Source organism: Topomyia yanbarensis, chromosome 3 (assembly GCF_030247195.1).
Source record: "Topomyia yanbarensis strain Yona2022 chromosome 3, ASM3024719v1, whole genome shotgun sequence".
In the NCBI taxonomy this organism is placed as follows: Eukaryota; Metazoa; Arthropoda; class Insecta; order Diptera; family Culicidae; genus Topomyia; species Topomyia yanbarensis.
Window position 1 is genome coordinate 256,787,079 of NC_080672.1, and position 21,978 is coordinate 256,809,056.

The 21,978-nt window shown below is 41.0% G+C and overlaps 1 protein-coding gene across 1 annotated transcript in view; it reads right to left on the reverse strand.

Annotated features, from left to right (window-relative positions):
- Nucleotides 1-21,978, reverse strand: part of LOC131687881 (probable chitinase 10) — a 57,613-nt gene that overhangs the window by 24,125 nt on the left and 11,510 nt on the right. The window contains 4 exon segments of the mRNA XM_058971971.1: nucleotides 13,308-13,996; nucleotides 14,662-15,044; nucleotides 15,102-15,413; nucleotides 15,416-15,635. Of these exon segments, the coding sequence (XP_058827954.1) occupies nucleotides 13,308-13,996; nucleotides 14,662-15,044; nucleotides 15,102-15,413; nucleotides 15,416-15,635 (1,604 nt within the window).

Consider the following 21,978-nt stretch of genomic DNA (forward strand, 5'->3'; position numbering starts at 1 on the left):
CGATAGGGGCATCCGACTATGAGAAATTACAATAAGGAAGTGATCGCTGTTTCCAATGTCACCGCGATGGCAACACCTCATTGAGCCCCACGTTGTGTAATGGGCGTTGAAGTCACTCATTAGCAGGAAGGGAGTTTACAGCTATATGAAGATATTCCGCAATTTATTTCCGACGTCTTTTACTTCCTGAGGGATGTATATAGATGCCGCCGCGCCAGCAACCATCGAGGACTAATCTTACAGAAAAGTAGGCGACCACAATCAAGTCGGTGTCCAGTTTCACCAACTCAGATGGCAGCTCTGGTTCCTAGCCCGACCACCTGATAGAGTCGACCCTTTAGCTAAATCCGAAGTATAACGATGCCCTATTATGTGTGTCTCTTGTATAGCGAGCCAGATGGATGCTGAGTGTACAATCATGCGTTGGAAGTCACCTAGGTTAGCTCTCAGGGCGTTGGTGTTCCTCTGAATGACCAGTGTGTAGTTTATTCCTCCGGGTGGGGGTCTGAGCTACGGTTGAGACTACGATTCCTAGTCGGTCTGCTATGCAGATGCAGATTTAGCTGTTATTGCTGACCCCGTGTGAATCCGAGCAAACGGATTCTACTAACAAGCTGGGTGGAACAGGTATAGTTGCTCCATTGCGTTTTCATTGTCATCTGTGCTTTGAGCTTTGCTGTTGGCTATTTGCGGCCAATTTAAGACTAAGAGAAACGAAAGCGATGAAATTGAAAGACGGATAGGTATTTTAGAGCGAATCAGTTAGAAACTTAGAACGGAAAACTAGGACTAGGCAGGTTCATCTGAACATGTTCGAAAGGAAATGTGAAGAATCCTTTGCCTTCTGCTAAGTAGGATCTTTGAGGTTTGCTTTCCTTCAAGGCTGCTAGCTCTTTTTGTAGCTGGGCTATTCAAACCCAAACGACGGGTTGTTTCTTGAATTGTTCTTCTAGCTTGTTCTTCTAGTATCATGGTTAGATTCTAGTATCATGGTTTCTCGATAGCATTCGTACCGTCTGCCCGTTCAACCATTAAATAATATTAGAACTGTTCATTTAACAGTCGATCAGGATCGAATATTTTGCCAACATGTAAACTAACGAGCGTTTTCTGTACTGGCTGGCCTTTACAGCAACCATAGATATTCCAGCTTTGTCGACATTTCGCCGCGATCGGCTAATTGCTTCTTTCTTCGCGCAGCTTTATCGGGACAGTCAAACGCAGATTATTCAATCCAATTAGCTACTTCGGTTGCACCTCGGCGTCCAGTGGGAGTGTTTCGCAAGAGCTTGAAACCGCAGTGTCTGCTTCGGAAGAAGTAGCTAGCTTACTATGTGGATTTGAATCTCCTTTCTCGTCATGTTGCTAGTTCACTGTAAGATAAGGGACTCCGGCACCACACTAACTCCCATGTGCTTGGAAACATTTTCTACCAGTAGGGTTGCTAGTGAACCTTCGTGAATGAAGGCGAAGATTGTCTGAGCAGCGGGCGGGATGGCGTAACCTACAACGCTGATTACATATCTCAGGTAGACTACTACATGTTAGTTTTGTCAACCAAACGACCAATTGCAGAAAAAAATGCGCCGAAGCAAATAATCAAACCTCATCTAGCCCAGACAACTGAAACAAGCAGCCACCCACACTTACAGATAAACCAAAAACAGCCATGCAAACAACCAATAGCGAAGGTACAAAAACTTCGACAAGCGCTTCCAAATCAACATCACCAATAAATGAGCAAATATCTATGAAGATGGGTTTACAACAGGGATTCATAAGAGCAACAAATAAATAAGAACTTCTGACTGCAAACAGATAGAAAGCAGTATCGATTACGACACGGACGTGAACGAACACGCGAGAGAAGGCTAAGCGTGCGAATAAGGCAGAACTGCTGCGGATAATGCAATTAATGCTTCACCGCCAAGGAAGAGGGTCTCAACACGCAGCAGCAAATTGCACCAAGATCCGGTAGACATATTTTAGTATTTGTTATACTTCCTTATTATAAAAACGTAAAAGATCCAGGGTTAGTTGTGTTGATACGTATCAAAGAAACCTATTAAAAATAATACTAACTTCGAAAAAGCTCGGTGACCCTTCATTCATTTGATTCTTTTGTCATCAGAAATTCATGAAAGTAAGGGCGACATTAAGGCTCGAAAACAGCTCTAAATAACTGAATCTGCGGGAGTACGGATTACGGATCGACCGCCTGACCTTGTAAAATCGCTTTTATGCATTCGATCTTTCCCGATTCGATATTTGACTCCAACGATTTTTTTGATTACAGGAATCGATTTGACTAAATCGATTTCATTTTCGATCTAGGCGAATAAAAATTGAAGCCAGAAAATCTTACTGCACTTATCAAATTGATATAATTCTATTTTAAGGTCAGCATAGCTCATTGAACGGGAACGCAAAGGCTTTAGCCACAGTTACGGCTATCATTGATGGAACTAGTTCCATTGGTAAGTATTCATTACTCATAACAGTTTTAGCCTTCGCCTTGAAAGGTTGTGTTTGCTGATTGGTTGTAGCAACCAAGGATGTGCAAGCCGTGAATAGGCTAGAAGTTTGTGTACCGTGTCAGTATTTGATGCTGTGTTGGTGCGGAGACAGGCAGGATTGTTGGCTGCGAGAGCGGTCGTTTGGTGGTGGTACCACGCGATAAGCGAGTGTTGGTGCGAAGGCAACGAAGTCTCAGGTAAACGGCGCCCCACCTTGGTGGTAGTAGTGGTTGCGTTGCATACAACCGGCGCTTGCGACGGAGTGAAGCGGCTCGCTTCATCATCACTCATTCATCCGTATTAGTGCAGATACGGGATTTTGAGTATTTGTGTACCTATCCACGCTGCGTAATAGGGGAATACCTCTGGACCCACAGGTAAGCGGCGGCCCCACCTTGGTGGTGGTAGTGGTTACGCTGCATAAGTCGGCGCTAAGGGAGACAGAGCTGCATCTTGTTGGTGACGCGTCTCGCTTCATCATCACTTATTCATCTGTGCTAGTGCAGATACAGGCTTTTGTGTATTTGTGTACCTAGCCACGCTGCGTAGTAAGGAAATACCCCTGGACCCACAGGTAAACAGCGGCTCCATCTTGGTAGTGGTGGTTACGCTGTGTTCAACCCGAGCATGTGACAGAGGGAGACAGCGTGAATCTGCAACTCTTCGAAGGACAGGTAGATTTTAGTATAATTTTGCTAGTGTTAGTATTTAATTAACTTACTGTGTATGGTAGGCGAGATGGAGGATAGTGAGATGGAATCCTCCATTTCACAAGAGCAAAATTCTTCTGATCCCCCTCCCTCAACTCCCCCTAGAATAAAATTATACCCTCAAGGGTCTGCTGGACCTTGGCAGGTTTTCTTCAGGCGGAAAGGAAAGCCATTAAACCTTGTGCAAATTGCACGGGATCTGGCTTCACGATTTTCTGCTGTAACAGAGATCGTGAAAGTAAATAAAGACAAACTTCGAGTTAGCATTGATAACATTAGACAAGCTAACGAGATAGTAGCCTGCGAACTCTTCACGCGTGAATATAAAGTTTATATACTTTCGCGCGATATAGAATGCGATGGAGTCATCTCCGAACCCAGCATCACTGCCGAGGATATACTGCATGGTGTTGGTTGTTTCAAGAACACCCTGCTTAATTAAGTAAAAATACTCGATTGTAAGCAATTGTACTCAGTATCACATGAAGAAGAGAAAAAAGTTTACCGACCATCCTATTCATTTCGTGTAACTTTCGCTGGGTCTGCTTTGCCTAGCCATGTTCTTATTAATAAAATTCGTCTCCCCGTTTGCCTTTTCATCCCTCGTGTGATGAATTGCCTCAATTGTAAACAGCTTGGCCACACAGCCACTTACTGTTCCAATAAGGTACGGTGTGGCAAATGTGGGGGGCCTCATCAAGAGGACAGGCTTGTTATTTGCTCACACAATGAGCCACAAAGAGCGAAATACACCGATTGAAAATAGAGCAGCACAAAAACACTGCGATGTGCAGAACGACCGCACAAAGAGACACTTGAAAACGAAAAAGAGTGCACCAAGAGCTGCACAATTTCGTTCAAAGAGTCACCTTTTTGTGCCTCCCCTCACTGGAAAACAGGTAAGAAGGCGAATCAAACTACAATTCAGATAAAGTTTGGCCGGAAGAACGTTTTAAAAATGTTTTTTGGTTGCCTTCTCTACTTACGTGCGCATGGGACCAAGATACACACTAAAGAGCCTCTTTATTTCTACTCTTTGTGGCGTGCAGCCATGGAGTAGAATACACGTGTGGGAGCAACACGCATCGGAGTGAAGAGGTTTATTGTGAAAGAGAAGAGCGGTGGTTCGCATGAAAAGTGCGTTTGTTTTTTTCTCTTTATTTGCTCTGAGGTGCATAACATCCCTGCAAGAGGATACATGCAATAAAAACTTAGAAAAATGTTTACATTGCGGAGAAAATTCACACGAGCTCCTTGCATGTCCCATATATAAATTGCGGGAGGATAAAATTAAACGATCCTTGAAGGAGAGGTCTAAGCGCTCTTATGCAGAAATACTGAAAAATGCTTCTCCTGAACCCACGGTCCCAGAAAACAGATACGCTATTCTATTGACGAAAGAGTCTGACTCTGACGAAGCGTCCGAAGGTACATCATTTGTTTTACCTAGAGCATCCAGGAAAAGAAAACAATCCTCTTTTCCCAAACTGCCAAGCAAGGGCTTTAAAATTTCTCCTCCAACAAATAAATTGCGGCCAAAGCTAAAGAATTCCGATGCAATACCGAAGCCAGTCCCTCCCGGTTTTGGTAATGTACAATCCAAACAGAACACCATTACTGGAAATAATAAAACTTCAACTTCCTCCGAGCCTCAACCGGGGATAGGTTTATTAAATTTTCTGAAATTGTTGATTGGATTTTCAAAGCATTCAATATTTCTGAACCACTAAAAAGTATACTTTCAGCGTTCCTCCCAATAATTAGAACATTTTTAGAGCAGCTGATTGCTCAATGGCCCATCCTTGCAGCAATTATATCTTTCAATGGTTAATTCAACTCCTAAGGTGAAAGACTCCATCACTGTTTTACAGTGAAATTGCAGAAGTATCATACCAAAAATTGATTCCTTAAAAATTTTACTGCATAATTTAAAATGCGATGCTTTTGCTCTATGTGAAACATGGCTTACCTCAAACATTAATTTCAACTTAAATGATTTCGAATAATGGCCTAGACCGAGACACCCCGTATGGAGGAGTGCTTCTAGGAATTAAAAAGTGCTATTCTTTCCATAGAATTAACATCCCCTTGTTCGCGGGCATTGAGGCTGTAGCTGTCCAAACGAATATTAAAGGCAAAGACGTGTCTATCGCATCTATATATATACCTCCTAAAGCTCAAATTGGACAAAGTCAGATTTTTGAGGTAGTGGAATCCATGGCTGCTCCGCGGCTGATACTGGGAGACTTCAACTCGCACGGAGTATTGTGGGGTTCCCTCTTCGATGATAATCGATCCTCTTTGATATACAATGTTTGTGACGAGCTCAATATGACAGTTTTAAATACAGGCAAAATAACACGCATCCCCAGACCACCCGCACGACCAAGTGCATTAGATCTATCTCTATGCTCGACATCACTTCGGTTAGATTGCACGTGGAAGGTTGTACCTGATCCTCACGGTAGCGATCATTTGCCAGTCGTTATTTCAATTAACAGTGAATTAGGCCTCACGAATTCAATCAATGTCCCTTGTGACTTGACACGAAATATTGATTGGAAAAAATACCAATCTTGAATTTCCACTTCTCTTGTTTCGACGGAAGAGCTACCACCTACCGAAGAATATGAATTTCTAGCGGGTTTGATTATTGAAGCAGCAGAACAAACCCAAACGAAATGCAATACTGGCATGACAATGAATAGCCGGCCTCCTAATCCCTGGTGCGACAAAGAGTGCTCGGATGCATATGAAGCTAAACAAGTTACTTACAAAGAAATTATGAAACGGAAAGGGTGTACACGTGCGAACTTTGAAAATTATTCGATTTTGCAAAACAAATTTGACAGTCTCCGTCGTGCCAAAAAGTCTAGTTATTGGAGACGCTTCGTTGATGGCTTGTCAAGAGAAACATCAATGAGTACTCTTTGGAATACTGCCAGAAGAACGAGGAATCGAAACGTAACTAATGAAAGCGGAGATTTTTCGAATCGCTGGATATTTAATTTTGCGAAGAAAGTTTGTCCAGATTCTGCTCCTGCGCAGAAAATCATTCGCGATGCTCCCACAAGTAACGATTCCATAGATACGCCTTTGACAATGATGGAATTTTCAATTGCACTCCTCTCATGCAACAATAATGCTCCGGGTCCAGACAGAATTAAATTCAACTTGGTGAAGAATCTGCCTGACCTAGCAAAAAGACGCTTGTTGAATTTATTCAATAAGCTTCTTGAGCAGAACATTGTCCCGCACCACTGGAGACAAGTGAGAGTTATCGCCATTCCAAAATCGGGAAAACCAGCCTCCGACCATAACTCGTATCGACCGATTGCAATGCTATCCTGCATCAGGAAATTGTTGGAAAAAATTATCCTACGATGTCTCGACAATTGGGTTGAGGCGAACGGCTTGCTATCAGATACCCAGTTTGGTGTTCGGAGGGGAAAGGGAACGAATGATTGTCTGGCGCTACTTTCGTCAGAAATCCAACTAGCTTACGCAAAAAAAGAACAAATGGCGTCTGTGTTCTTAGACATAAAAGGAGCATTCGACTCTGTTTCCATTGATGTTCTCTCAGAGAAACTACATCAATGTGGTCTTTCACCAATATTAAATAATTATTTATACAACTTATTGTCAGAAAAGCACATGCATTTTTCATATGGCGATTTGGCAACATTTAGAATAAGTTACATGGGCCTCCCACAAGGTTCTTGTTTAAGCCCCCTTCTCTACAATTTTTACGTGAATGACATTGATAATTGTATTGTCAGCCCATGCACTCTAAGACAACTTGCAGATGATGGTGTGGTTTCTGTTACAGGACCAAAAGCCATAAATTTACAACAACCACTGCAAGTTAGTTTGGATAATTTATCAAGTTGGGCTTTGAAGCTAGGCATCGGATAAAACAGAGTTGGTTGTTTTTTCAAGGAAGCGTGATCATGCTCAGCTTCAGCTTCAGTTGGTTGGTAGAACGATAGCCCAAGTCATGACCTTTAAATATCTCGGAATTTGGTTCGATTCTAAAGGTACATGGGGAGGCCTCATTAGGTATCTGATAAAGAAGTGCCAACAAAGGATAAATTTTCTCCGAACAATAACCGGATCTTGGTGGGGTGCTCATCCAAGTGACGTGATAAGATTGTATCAAACAACGATACTTTCAGTAATGGAATATGAGTGCTTCTGTTTCCGTTCAGCTGCAAACACTCACATTATTAAATTGGCACGAATACAGTATCGTTGCTTACGAATCGCCTTAGGTTCCATGCAATCGACACATACGATGAGTCTTGAAGCACTAGCGGGAGTTCTACCCTGAAAAGATCGATTCTGGGATCTCTCCTCTCGTTTACTTATACGATGTGAGGTTATGAATCCACTGGTAATTGAAAATTGTGAAAGACTTGTCGAGCTTCAATCCCAAACCAGATTCATGACAGTGTATTTCAATCACATGTCATAAGAAATAACGCCTTCTAGTTTTGTTATGACATGTGTTAATATACTAGATACTCCCGATTCCACTTTATTTTTCGACACGTCCATGCAAGAGGAAATTCGTGGAATCCCGGATCACCTGCGCTCTCTGGAGATCCCTAAAATATTCATAAGTAAATACCAACACATTGACTGCCATAAAATGTTCTACACTGGTTTCGGTATTTTCAACAATAACACCTCGATCTCTTTCAAGCTTGCAGAACCTGCCTCTGTTTACATAGCCGAACTAGCAGGTCACTATAGTCTGGAAATCATTGATACTTTACTTCCGAGCCATTATTTCATCCTCACAGATAGCCTCAGCACAATTAAGGCACTACACTCTTTAAAGCTTGATAATCACGCTCCGTTCTTTTTGAAGAAGATTCGAGAATACTTAACTAAATTAACAAATAAATCTTATCAAATTACCTTAGTGTGGATTCCCGCTCATTGCTCCATACCGGGTAATGAGAGAGCGGATAATTTAGCCAAAATAGGAGCACTGGACGGTGACATCTATGAAAGACCTATTGCCTTCAATGAATTTTATAGCGCTTCTCGTCAGAGGACGCTTACTAGTTGGCAAACATCATGGGACAATGGAGATCTGGGACGGTGGTTGCACTCAATTATCCCTAAAGTATCAACGAAGGCATGGTTCAAAGGGTTGGATGTAAGTCGAAACTTCATTCGTGTGATGTCTAGACTCATGTCCAACCATTATACGTTGAATGCGCATCTCCGCCGTATTGGGATCGCAGAAGATAATCAATGTGCTTGCGGAGAGGGTTACGAAGACATTGAACATGTTGTTTGATCTTGCACTGAATATCGTGAAGCCAGATCCCAATTAATAGACTCCTTACGAGCCAGAAGAAAACCACCCTATGTACCTGTTCGTGATATCCTCGCTTTACGAGATCTTACATACATGAGCCATATTTATCATTTCCTGAAAACAATAAATATTCAAATATAATTATCCCCACAATGTTTCTAGTTTTTTCCCTTGCTACCCACAAACAATTTAGATTTCTTCGCAGTTAGTTAAGTTAGATAAAACGATATAAATAAAGAAAAAAAATAAACAAAGATTACAGAAAAACTATCAATAGGTTTACAATGAAATTCAAGAAAATAGAGTATAATTAAAAACATTCAAAATGATGATTAGAATTAGAAAGTGAATTTTTTTTATAACGTGATAGTCTTAAGAACCTTTGTAACATGTTATGTAAAAAAAACCCCGGCGTCAAAAAGCTTTTGCAAATGCCGTGTCAAATAAACGTTATATGAAAAAAAAGTATTCATTACGAGCACTATACTACACCAAAATCGTTACAGTTTAGTAGTAGTATCTTTATTCATAATTTGTTCATACAAAGTATAATTACTCAATATAATTTTGTTCTACGAGTTCGGTAATAACCTTTCTGGATATAAATGTTATTACAATTTGCTTTAGCATATGGTGATTTTAAGAAATAGTTGAGCTAGTGTTAAGGAAAATTAAAAAAAAACCTTATATGGATAACCTTATAACTAATTTAAGACAACACAACATTTAACAAGACAGTTCACGTAGCATATCAAAGGTAGAGCTAGCACATTTCTGATTATGATTACTGCTGATACGAAGACAAAACTGATCAATTGTTTCAATTTCACTCAATATATGGAGATCATTCGTACTAAACCAATATGGAAAGTTATGTATAAGTTTCAAACATTTGTTTTGAATAATCTGGAGCTTTTTACGATGCGTCGATGCACAATGTGACCAGACCGGAGCAGCATATGTGAGGATAGAGCGAAAGGCAGTTTTGTAGAGAAGTTTCTTGTTAGCTAGATTTAGTTTAGACTTTCTGTTAATAAAACAGTATAGTATTTTTAATAATTTCTCGCTTTTTTCGATTGAATATTGAATATGTTTGCAAAATGTTTTTATCCAAAACTAACCCAAGATATTTTACATCGTCCTTCCAAGGAATCTCAACATTATTCAATTTTATGCTTTTTCTGGGAATTTTTTACGGCTAGTAAAACGCGTAAAGAAAATGGATTCAGATTTGCTTTCGTTAATCTTGATTTTCCACGATGTGCAGTATTCATAGTAGGTCTTTAGAGCTGCCTGCAAGTTTATCCTCACTTCCTCAGGATCGGTCGACGACGAACTGACTGCGAAATCATCCGCAAATTGATATTTTACACACCCATCCATGAGTGGGATATCGCTAGTGAAAATATTGTATAAAACAGGTGACAATACGCTCCCTTGAGGCACGCCAGCAGGGACACTAAGTGATTCAGATTTTTCCAAACCTACTGACACATGAAAGCTTCGGTCCGTAATAAAGGAGTGTATTATCCTAACCAGAAAGCATGGAAAGTTCAATTGAATAAGTTTGTATATCAGACCGTGGTGCCAGACCGTGTCAAAAGCTTTTTCGCTATCCAGTAACACTAAACCTGTGGATTTTTTTACATCTCGATTTCTTTTTACGTTGTTCACTAATCTTTGAAGCTGGTGGACGGTTGAATGCTCAGCACGAAAACCAAATTGGAAGTCTGGAATAATATTGGAGCTTGAAATATGCTTGTTTAGGCGAGATAATATAATTTTTTCAAACATTTTACTTATACTGCTCAGTAAACTTATCGGACGATAATTCTGAGGATTTCTGTGATCTTTATTTGGTTTTGGAATCGCTATAACCCTGGCGTGTTTCCATGCCGAGGGAAAGTAATTCAGCTTTAAACACGAATTAAAAATAAACGTGAGGTATACTAATGCTTTATTTGGTAGCCTTTTTAAACAGCGATTGTTAACTTTATCGATTCCCACAGATTTGTTGTTTTTTAGTTTCCTAATATGGTTTAAGATCTCTTTTGGTTTGGTCATATAACTTGGTTCAAGCGCGTTCGTATTGTTTGATGCTAAGAAGTTATTAACAGTTGTTTCAACTACTTGTTCTAATGGGCTAATCAGATTTGTAGTTGCGAGATGAGCATTTGCAAACTGGTTACCTATTGCTACACTTTTTTCGCGTTCAGTCATTAATAACTTGTCATTTAACAATAGCGGTGGTATCGAGTTATGTTTATTTTTAACAAGTTTGGTGAACTTCCAGAGCTTACAGCGATTATTCGTGTTTTTGTTCATTTCCTGTAAATTTTTTGACCAAGCTTCGTTCCTATGGCACTCAATTCTTTTTTTAATTTCAACAAAAATCTCGTTGTAAATTGATTTAAGGTATAGGCAAAGATAAACTCAAGATTACTAGGTCCTATACCAACCATTAGCAAATGATGGTACAGTAACCGTGAACCGGAGAACTGAATAATAGTATGCTTTTGCTGCCCCCTCGTTAATAGGCGTCGATATTATTCAGAATGCGTCGAAAAAATGCTATGGTTACGAAGCAAATCAATGTAGTAAACAATTTTTTTTATAAAAGAAACACGTTGTCTATATTGGCGTGTAAAATTATTATTATAGTCATACTGACTTCTAAAGGCCTCAAGAAAACCCTTAAAATGTATGCTTCTCAAATATTCAACCAAACTAGTACAATCGAAATCGGCATTAGTCACATCAATTAATTACCGAACTTTAAAAACCCCAAAGTTTGTTTATTTTCCAGACGAAAGCTTGCTTGTTATTTTCGAAATAACGCATAACAATATGAATGGGTATTTTGGTGTAAAAAGCAGAATTTTGGTAAACTTTCCGGTCCATTTTACCATGAGGCATCCTTAAATCCGGGACTGTTCCGCCTAATCCGGGACTGTTCCGCTTAATCCGGGACGCCTGGTCACTTTAACCTAGAGTGACACTAATCTAAAAACAAAATCGGCATTAGTCACATCAATTAATTACCGAACGTTAAAAACCTCAAAGTTTGTTTATTTTCCAAACGAAAGCTTGCTTGTTATTTTGGAAATAACGCATTGTCATAGATACGACGCAAATATCGACGTTGGTTCTATTTCGCAAAGCTTCGCTTCAATTTATTATTGAGCTGTCACACTGACGGTGAACCAAATTCATCGAGGGGTCGCATTTTGATGGTACATGGGAATCATCCGACCACTCTATCTTGAGTTTATCTTTGGTATAGGTTCCTTCTGTTTCGTTGCCATTGACGACGCCTAATATTCCTAAGTCGAATAAGTGACAGAATTTCGTCTGGGAGGATGAGCTTATATTTTCCTGGTACGACTAGAGGAACATAACGGTCGTGTGCTTCTGTAATCAGACTGGTTAAATACTCCAGCATGTTGTCGATTTGAAATGAATTAGTTATGGATTGTAAGTCAAGATTTGAAATATCAAGATTGCTGTTTAGATATGATTTGAATCCAAACCAATCAGCGTGAAGATAGTCTGGAATTCCTCTATTGGTATTTTCTTGTGTGTCGGAGGAGTTAATTTCAAACAACACTGGAAGGTGATCGGATGTGAGGTCGTTCGAGACGCGAAGGGGAGTCGTATCATGGAGACAGTTTGTTAATACAAGATCTAATGTTGAAGGCATACGGTTTGGATCGCTGGGTATATATGTGGAAGTTGGGGGGTGGTGTATAACAAAGTTACACTTTTGGAGCTCTTCGAATAGCATGTTCCCTGCTACGTTGGCTCTACTGCAGTTCCAGAGTCGATGTCTTGCATTTAAATCCCCACAAATAAAGAAACTGTTTCTACTATTGGTCAATGTTCTAACATCAGCTAAAAAGGCGGAATGGTCTTTGTTTGAGCCTGGATTATATACTGACACCATTGATATCGGCCCCGAAGATGTGACGACATCTATAGCGATAGCTTCAAGCACCTTCAGTTGAAAAGCTGGTTGTAATGTGTGTTTCAGTTGAGAGTTGATAAGTATAGATACGCCACCTTTTCTACGTCCGTATCTATCTAGTCGATACACTTTATAATCGGCATGCGTAAAAGTTAGGTTAGGTTTGAGAAAAGTTTCATTAATAAGGGCCACGTGGATATCATTTGTTGCGAGGAATTGAAAAAAGTCATGTTTTTTACTATGAATGCCGTTCGCATTCCAATAAACAATATTCAACCTGTCTTTCGCACTAGTCATGATTTGGAAAGCAATAGAAGGAAGTAATTTCAAGAACTGCTCGAATCTGGTCTTGTTTGGTTGTGCATGCGCTTAACCGCGTGAAAACATCATTAATTATGTTAATAATTTCATTGGAGGAAAATAAATTAAAATCAGACGTAGGCTGCCCGTACCTTATATTGGTGCTGTGTGAGTTGCCCTGAGGAGGCGATGTATAGTTCCTAGTTACGTAGGAATACGAAGGGCGATGATTGTGTTGTGTTTGTGGTGTTACTTCTGGGCGCTGAGGTAGAGATGGGAACGCATTTGCTTGTGGCCTGTAGCCGGGCGACTGCGGCTTTCTGGATAGTTGCAGGAAACGGTTTCTACCAGCTATGAATTCGTTACGTTTAGCGCATGACCATACATTTGACAATTCCTGCATTGTACAGGGCCTTTTGTCTTGTTGGAGTAGAATTCCCATCGAACAATGCAGTGGTTGAGGGCTTTTATCTTCCTGAGCTCACTCAATTGTACTTTATTCTTCGGAAAGAGAAGTAGATATAGCGCTTGATCATCGTATCGTTTTTTCTTCAAGGTCATCTTCTTCACATCAGATGGATGTATATCGACATCTTTGAGGGCGGCTGTGACTTCAGCTATGTCCAGGTCTGGGAGACCTGATAACACGATTTTTGTGATGCGTTCTTCTTCAAGCACGTATGTGAAGAAGTTTACTTTTCGATCTTTTAGAAAAGTTATTAACTTTTTGAAATCATCCAAGGCGAAAATGTAAATGTTCACGCCTATAGACGTTCGTTTAAGGCTGTACATGGAAACTCCAGCGGCAAGAACTTTACCTTGTGCATCCGGAATGTTTGAGTCGGTCAGCGTAATCAGTGGGATTTTATCTTTACGTTTTGATCGTCCAGTTTTCTGAGGAATTACTGGTATTTCTTCTGAATTCCACGTGTTGAGAACATCGAAGCTATTTGCGGTATCGCATTGGATCTCCATTGTGAGGTTAGGGTTTTGATTGAGGTTCGATTCGCCTTTCCTCGTGGTGGAAGTTTTTGTCACTGGCACTAAAATGCAACGACGGAGTTTTTGATCTGGGCCATCTGGTTCGCCACTAGCTGAAACTGTATCGGATTGAATCCGTTTTTGACCGGGAGCGGAAAGACTCGGCTCGAAAATTGTCAGTACGATAATATCACTGAGAAATATACAGTTGTATTTAGACACGATTTATGAATGCGACTGAACACAGCGAGTGCTCGTGATCAACTCCCAAAATCGTTACAACGCAACGCAACGCTTGATAGACTTAAAATACGTGTAAAATTTTAAACCCCAAATGATCTGACTGAGTGATCTTTATGAAATTTTATTTCGTTTTCCAGGAGCGGCGAAGGGGCCACTTTTTGCAGGGTTTGTATCGTCTTCCGGATGGGAAAACGTTTTCTATATGCTAATAGCTTCGGACTTATGTGCACTTTTGCTACTGTTGCGGCTCGTTGGAAAGGAACTGAATCGGCGATCACGGCCACGGAATGTTCGCATAGAGTGATATAATAGATGTTTAAGTTAGACGAATAACAAAAAATATGCTGTCCATTACACAGGCAACTAGTTATTTTATTTATAAAATATATATTTATTATTTACTATTCAGCCACATTTGTTGCAGTAAACGCCTAGAAATGTACTTTTTACATAAACTATGAATGCTTACAAAAAGACTTGTTTTTTATCATTTGAAAGAAACAAACCAACCAACAAAGATGACAGACACTTCTTTAACAAATGGCTTCAAATGGTTAAGGTTATAATAGAAACAGCGAAATTGTGCTTGTTACCCTATATTAACTAAAAAGTATTTAAATCGTCTCAAATGAATCACAATTGACTTGTTCGGGCCAGTTACAAAAATTAAACACCGGGTCAAACCATAATCCATCTGGACAGGAAAAGTTGAAACGTCGACCATCGCTGGTGCAAACATAGTATTCTTGACACGAGTTTGGACTCGGATATATCCCCTCTGTAGAACATTCATTAGGAGTTGCAGATGCCGAATTCGATGTCGTAGTAGATGTTGCAGGGGTAGTAGGTACAGCAGGTGCTTCAGTGCCGTTGTGGAAAGAACGGTATATGGTGTTCATCAAGACATAATTTGAATCGTTGCACACACCCAGGAAATCGTCACTTTCCAAAGACCATACCATTGCTCCGCCGAGGTCCAAATTCAAAAGATATTCCATCTATTAAAATATCAAAGTAAATTTCATTTATAGGCTAAATCAAAATGAATCAGCTACCTTTAGTGCGATCGTTTCCGGATTCTCATAACCAACCCATTGATTTCCGCTAGTAGCAAAAACGCCCTTTTGTTCTTCGTTGAAGTGAATCTGCCACTGTTCTGATTGTTGCTTCTCGCAGAATTCGTTATAGCCCATCACTCCTGGCTCCTGGGAGTATTGACCTGCAATGCCAGGACCAGTCGTGGCAGCACCAATGTGGCTATCGGCAGGGTTGACGAGGGTAAAAGATCTGCCGTACAGTGGAATACCCAATATTATTTTCTCCCTCGGAGTGCCTTGTGAAAGCCAATAGTGAATACTTGCGTGAATGCGTGAATGTTCAACTGCTTTTGTATGTCGGTCTTGTCTGCCGATCCTTCATACAAAGGTGAATTCAAACCACAATGGTTATCCCAGGCACCATGCATATCATAGGTCATAATGCTCAGAAAGTGTAAAGCAGCTGAAACTCTTTTGATGTCGTAAGACTTCTCCGCGGAAAATTGTGCTGAGGCAACAGCTGCACTCAGGATCAAACCTTCGCGATCGAAACTGTGAAAAATAATAATTGTAGTTCATCAGAGAATATTTTTCCAAATCGAAAATTAGGCTGTGTGTTTATTTTTATTTGTATTTGTTTTAAGCTTTGCCTAATTCTTGGTAGACTTCTGCCAAAAAATCTCTGATTCAAGTATGTTTCAAGATATTCTCATTTGAGAAATTATTAAAACTATTATTCAGGTATTTATTGTGCCTCGTGGTGGTCGGATGCCCAGAAATTCCGAACATATCGAATTCCATTTTTCAGTGCTATCACTACGAACAATCACACTCCTCCCGTGGCACTTGGGGACCATTCATAAATTACGTAACGCAAAAAAATCCCGAAATTGAGTACCCCTCTCCCCATGTAACAAATTGTCACAAATTTCTCCACCCCTCCCCTCCTCTATTACGTAACAAATTCCTTGAATAAAATTGATTTTTTTTTCTTCGGTGAAAACATGCTACGGAACGATCTAGCGTACTCCTCCTCCCCCTATGTCACAACATGTCACCACTTGTCGTGCCCCCTCCCCCCTAAAAGCGTTACGTAATTTATGGATGGCCCCTTGCGGGGAGCGTAGTCTGGTCTTTATCTTCATTTAGACAACCTCCTGAAACTCTAAAACGATTTCGCTTGAATTTCAGAACGTTCTGCACGCGACTTCCGGAGGGTTGATATACGGCCTCCAGCAATGATAATCTAGTGTCAGACTAACATTCTTTCCTCTACCTTGCGCGATCTACAATCAGACCTGACCGGTCCCAGTTTTGATAAACTTCTTGGGATTACCAGGAGCTGAAAGATGATTTCCTATTGCCAGATATTATCAATTCTCTATGCTATTACAACTGATCTCGATCTACAATAGAGTTGCAACTAAACGTGGTCACCCAAACAAAAGTGATTCGTCCAGAAGACATGACGAGTGTGGGGTAATAACGTCTTCCACGCTATCTAGTGCATGTCACTTTAGATAGTATTCGTGCTATATATGGTTGCAATTTAGTACGTTGCCTTCCGGGCATATATCAATAAAATACTAGTACTAAATTGCAACCATGCAAACGCGCGAGATTTTTTTTGTTTTCCTTTACACGCCACACACCGAAGGCTGATGCATTGGCGCCGGCCGGTGTTGGTGTCAAATTAGTCGCGACCAATAGATTTCAATTATGCCAAAGAAAATATTTTGGTTATCGTTGAAGCTTGCGGTGTCATTTTGACTTTAAGCAGTGCTAATTTGATCAAGCGATATGTTCTGTCTGTGGCTTGAATATATTGTATAAGAGAACTATTGAATAAAGACGAGGCTCTTTTTCCTTGAGATCTCGACATAAGAATACTGTATATCAACAAACTATGCTACTTGAGGTTTTAAACAACAGCCAGTACGGTGCCAGAGGCCATGTATAAATAACGTAGCACTTTAGGGGGTAGAGGGGTGTAGCAAATTTGTGACGATGTGTGACGAATGGGAATATTGTGACAAAATGCTACGAGAAGGAGGGAAGGGTCGTGATTCGCCGAAAAAGCTACGTCATTTGTGTACGGCCCCAATAGGTAGGGTTACGATATGGGTCGAGCTAACTAGGGCTCAACATTTGTTACTCTACGGTCCAGAAGGGTTAACCGTGCAAGGACCTCGATCCCTGGTCAAGCCACGGGGATCTAGTGAGGCTGGGCTTTGCAACAGCCTTCTTTTTCGGGCCGCTAGCTCGATCGTGAGTAGCACGCTTGCTCTCAGGGTCGGCTCTTCAATAAAGATGCTGATTAAGGGACCGGGAAGAAACGTAAAACAACTCTTTTTAATTTACACTTTTATTCCCTATCAACTTACAATGTGTGTCTGGTGTGGCGTGTATGTTGGCCGGCCGGCTGCTGCTGCTGCTGCTCGTGATGGTGATGTTGAAGGCGGGAAGTGATCTACGCTGTGGCGTTATGTAGATCGCGGGGCGGGAGAAGCTGGAATACGCTGTAGCGATCGTCGCCGCCCGCGTGGTTCTTGACGATCGCTGGCTGCTAGTCGTCGTGTGCCTGCTTGGAGTTCGTGCTTCGCTATACACGTGTCGGACGAATTCCTTCCTCGAGTGTCCCGTGATCGTCTTTCCGGACCGATCGGTTCCCACGGGTTTGTCTCTGGGCGGATTCTCGCTTCTGCTAACCGCAGCTAGAGCTTTCAGGCTAGATTTTCGGGTCCTATGGGTAGTTAGTCCGCCACGCGGAAAGGAAGGTTAGCTTGCTACTGGGTTTTAGTTTAGAACTCGGGGTTGGTCTTAATCGACCCAACGTACCTGATTCGTATCTATTTTCCACCGAATCGTTGGTAGTTTGAACCGTGGTGAATAGCTAATTATTCAACTGCGGTGTTAATTTTCACTTTTAAAAATCTTCGTCAAAAAACTTCGATGATGTGCTTCGTCGAATGGTTGCACCGGAATAGACCTTTCCCTTCGCTCAGAACCCAGTAGCTCTTCCTTTTTCCCTTTTTTTAGCTCCCTTTTCTTATTCCCTTTTCGACTCCGACAGTCTTATCCTTTTTATTACGTTGGTAGCAACAACAGGGTTGAATCTTGTAAATGTGTTTCAACAAATTTTGTTTTATCTATCTCCTAACTGTCTATTAAATTTTGTTCCTAGAGTGTGATTTTTGATTTTAAACTAAGGTAAGTTTTATTATTTTTAATACGTGTATAATTATATTTTTTTAATCCTAAACACAAGCACAACATGTAACATTTTTTTGTTCTTTATTTTAATTATGCTTTTTTTATTTAATTGAATTGCCTCGACGGTAACACTACCACCTACTCCCTCTCAAAATTAATTAATAACGAAGTTGTTAATTAATTTTGTTTTACTCTAAAGTTCTACGAAATACCAGCCCAGGGTTGAGTTGCACCTTAATATGCTCTCGAAACAAACAATAGCGAATAATTTATGCGTCAAAGTATCGAATAGTTGCTTTCATTCATATAATGGAAGGCTATTTTCAACGACTCTGTGCTCGTGGATCGATTATCAAATCTTCTCATCTCCCAATTTTCCAAAACAAACATTTGCTTTGAGGAAGAGAGAATATTCTCGCTCCGGAACTAATTAAACGAATCTATTAATGATGTAACGAACACCGAACGAAAAACATATCTCAACACTTGCTTCGCAGGACAAGAATCACAACAAATATAATTGGTGGCTGCAGTTTGAACTAGTTCATTAAAAACTGCAAATGGCGAGCTGGAGAATTTCATATCAAGTCTTATTACATTTGCCGGTTTATCTCCAAATTCGCTCCCCACACAAAACAAACAGTGACATCTAAGTGACATTATTTTAATTGCCCTTTTTGATGAAGTGCGATAACCGAAAAGGCCTTTCAATTCGCATTACATCGATCCGTTTCCCTCTCTCTCTCTCTCTCTCTCTCTCTCTCTCTCTCTCTCTCTCTCTCTCTTATCCATATAACAAATTTAACGAACGATCATGATCACTCAAACCAAATTGACGCGGTGCTACACAATAGCTCCACAAAAACTGTACAAAACGCTAAAAGTTAAGTGCCTAATTACACTCGGAGGTGAATAAATTTGTCCGATTTACTCGGACGTACCCGGTTTGAGGTCTGCAGCTGAAAAAATCCCCAAGTTTTTGCCAAATTCATCAACAAGTTCGTATGAGTTTGTACCACGACGAGAAACAATTGTACATGCAATATAAGCGGGCCCTAACTTGGCATTGTATGCGTCCGCGGCGGAAGATTGAGCAAAATTGCGCTTAAAAACCTTCTGCCCTACTTGGTACACAGGAGCAGGCTTACGGAATCGAAAATTGTAGGCCCTGGAACTTTTCTCGTGAGCTTTGGATAAGTTCTTTTTCACACTATCATATATAACCTTATTTACATTTAATTTTAGGTTATGTCTCTCTATTTCAGATGAATCCCACGTATCAACATCTCGGCGATGCTCTTCGCCACTAATAATATGCTCATGACCATAAAGAATTTTGAAGGGGGTAAACCCAGTTGATGAGTGGGAAGTATTGTTGACCACATATTCTACCTCAGAAATTTTCGTGTCCCAAAGTCGCTGGTCAGTTCGGACATAAGTTCTGATACAAGCGTTAATACTGCGATTCAGGCGCTCTACTGGGTTGGCCTGGCTATGATGCCTTGAGTTGGCCCAGTGCTGCACCTGATATCGCCCCATGAACCCTTGGAAATCCTTGCTAAGGAAAGTCGACGCATTGTCACTGATAATAATCTCTGGGACCGAAAAGCGACGGAACCACTGTTCCTCGAGGATCTTAATGACAAGTGGAGTTGAGATCTTTTTAACCGGCACCAAGACCGTCCACTTTGAAAACAGATCCAGCAATACTAGCAAATGCATGTTCCCGGACTTCGATCGGGGTAGCGATTGAATGAAATCGATTGCTAGGATCTGAAAGGGTTTAGTTGCTAACCTAGGATTACCCATTGTTGGATGTTGCGATACGGTCGATGGTTTGCATTCTTTGCACACCCGGCATTGTGCTACATATTTTCGTACAGAGGCTGCCATCTTCGGCCAAAAATACCTCATTCGGATTTTGTCCACTAGCTTCTCGTATCCGATGTGAAGCGCTTCGTCGTGCTCTCTTCGGAGAATATCAGCTCTAGATTTCTCCGGAACACAAAGCTTCCACTCGAAGCGAAAATCTAGAACTTCTGTTTTGGAAGGGATAAACTTGTATAATTTCCCATCTTCAACTTTAAAGTCGATGTTTTCATCTGGAGACGCAAGTACTTTATTGTACATGTCAATGTACCAGATGTCTCCATCGGATTCTAATGTTGCAGTTTCCAACGAGCGGGATAATGCATCCGGTATGACGTTTTCCTTGCCTCGTCTGTGCCGTATCTCAAAATCGTATCCCTGCAATTCTGGGCTGTTCACCAGTCCAAAGGGTAGCCTGGTAAACTGAAACAACCCTCTTCCCAACACCGAGAAAGCCGTATACTTTCGCGAACCGGGGTCAAGTGGTATTTGTAAAAAAGCTTTGGTCAAGTCAATTGTGGACAAATACCGACTCGCTCCCAGTCGACTTAGTATACGGTCTTGATGAGGAAGGGGGTAAGCGTCCCTCCGAGACCGATCGTTCAATCGTCTCGCATCTAAACATAGCCATTAGGTTTTACTACGGGGACTGTGCTAAGCGACCAGTCACTTCTACTCGGCTCAATGACCTTTTGGCAAAGCATTTTATCTAACTCTAGATTAATTTTCTTTTGCATGTCCGGAGACGTGGGATATGGGTTAATTCTAATAGGTGGAGAATGCTGGAACTCATTTTGAAGTTCTATTTTATGAGTGATGAGAGGAGTGACATCCAGCATTTCTCCCTCTATGGCTATTTTGAATTCTGCTTTAACCTGTTCGAGTTGTGAAATTTGCTCCTCCGTGAGCGTATCCCTCCCTTCCTCCTCTCTCGCTACATTCACTTCATCAATAGACCAATCTACATCTGAATATTCCCTCTCCCTGTTGCTGTCGGTTTCTACGGTAGGCTGTATCCTAAAGGCCTTCCAAAAATCGGAAAAACCCAATATTAACCTCCGGTTCAATGTAGGGGCTATAAGAGCTGGGATGATTTTGTTTTCATTGTTGAATGTAATGGGTAAGTGAACGTAGCCTTCTACTTCGACAGGTGTTCCTGAAGCCGTTTTTATTGAAACACTAGTGGGAAATATTTCAAGTTTTAGTTCTCTCACTAGTTTTTTACATCCAATACCTAAAACAGTTCTCTGCGCTCCGCTATCTAACAGCCCGATTATCTCTTTTCCCATCACAAACACTCTCGCAAAAGGTCGGTTATCGCCACCTAATCTCACAAAAATCTCGTCTACTTCCATATCTGAACAGTAATCAAACTCAGAGACAGGTCTGAATCCATTCGTCAGTAGATTGTGAGTTATCTCAGTGGTAGGATTTGTGGATGATAATTCAACTTGCCCCCTCAAGCTGAATTCTGCGTGTTTTTTTGACAGTAGGGGCACAAGTGCGTGAGAACATCAGCAAAGCCACAAATTCTGCAAAATTTTCGTCGATTTTCTGGACACTCGACATAGTGATGCCCGACTTTCTGGCAATTATAGCACGTGCCGATAGGGGGGCGTCTATATCGTTCTAGTAAAGCCTGCCAGGTACCCCTCGTGGAACCCTCCATTGGGTCTAACGAACCTTCGTTTTTCTCCCCTCTTCCCTCCTTTGGTTCTTTAGACCGATCTGTTTCCCTTTCATCACCTTTTGGTTTACTTTTAGGTTTATTCTGCGAATTGTTTCCAGAGTTCGCATAGCTAGATTTGGACTG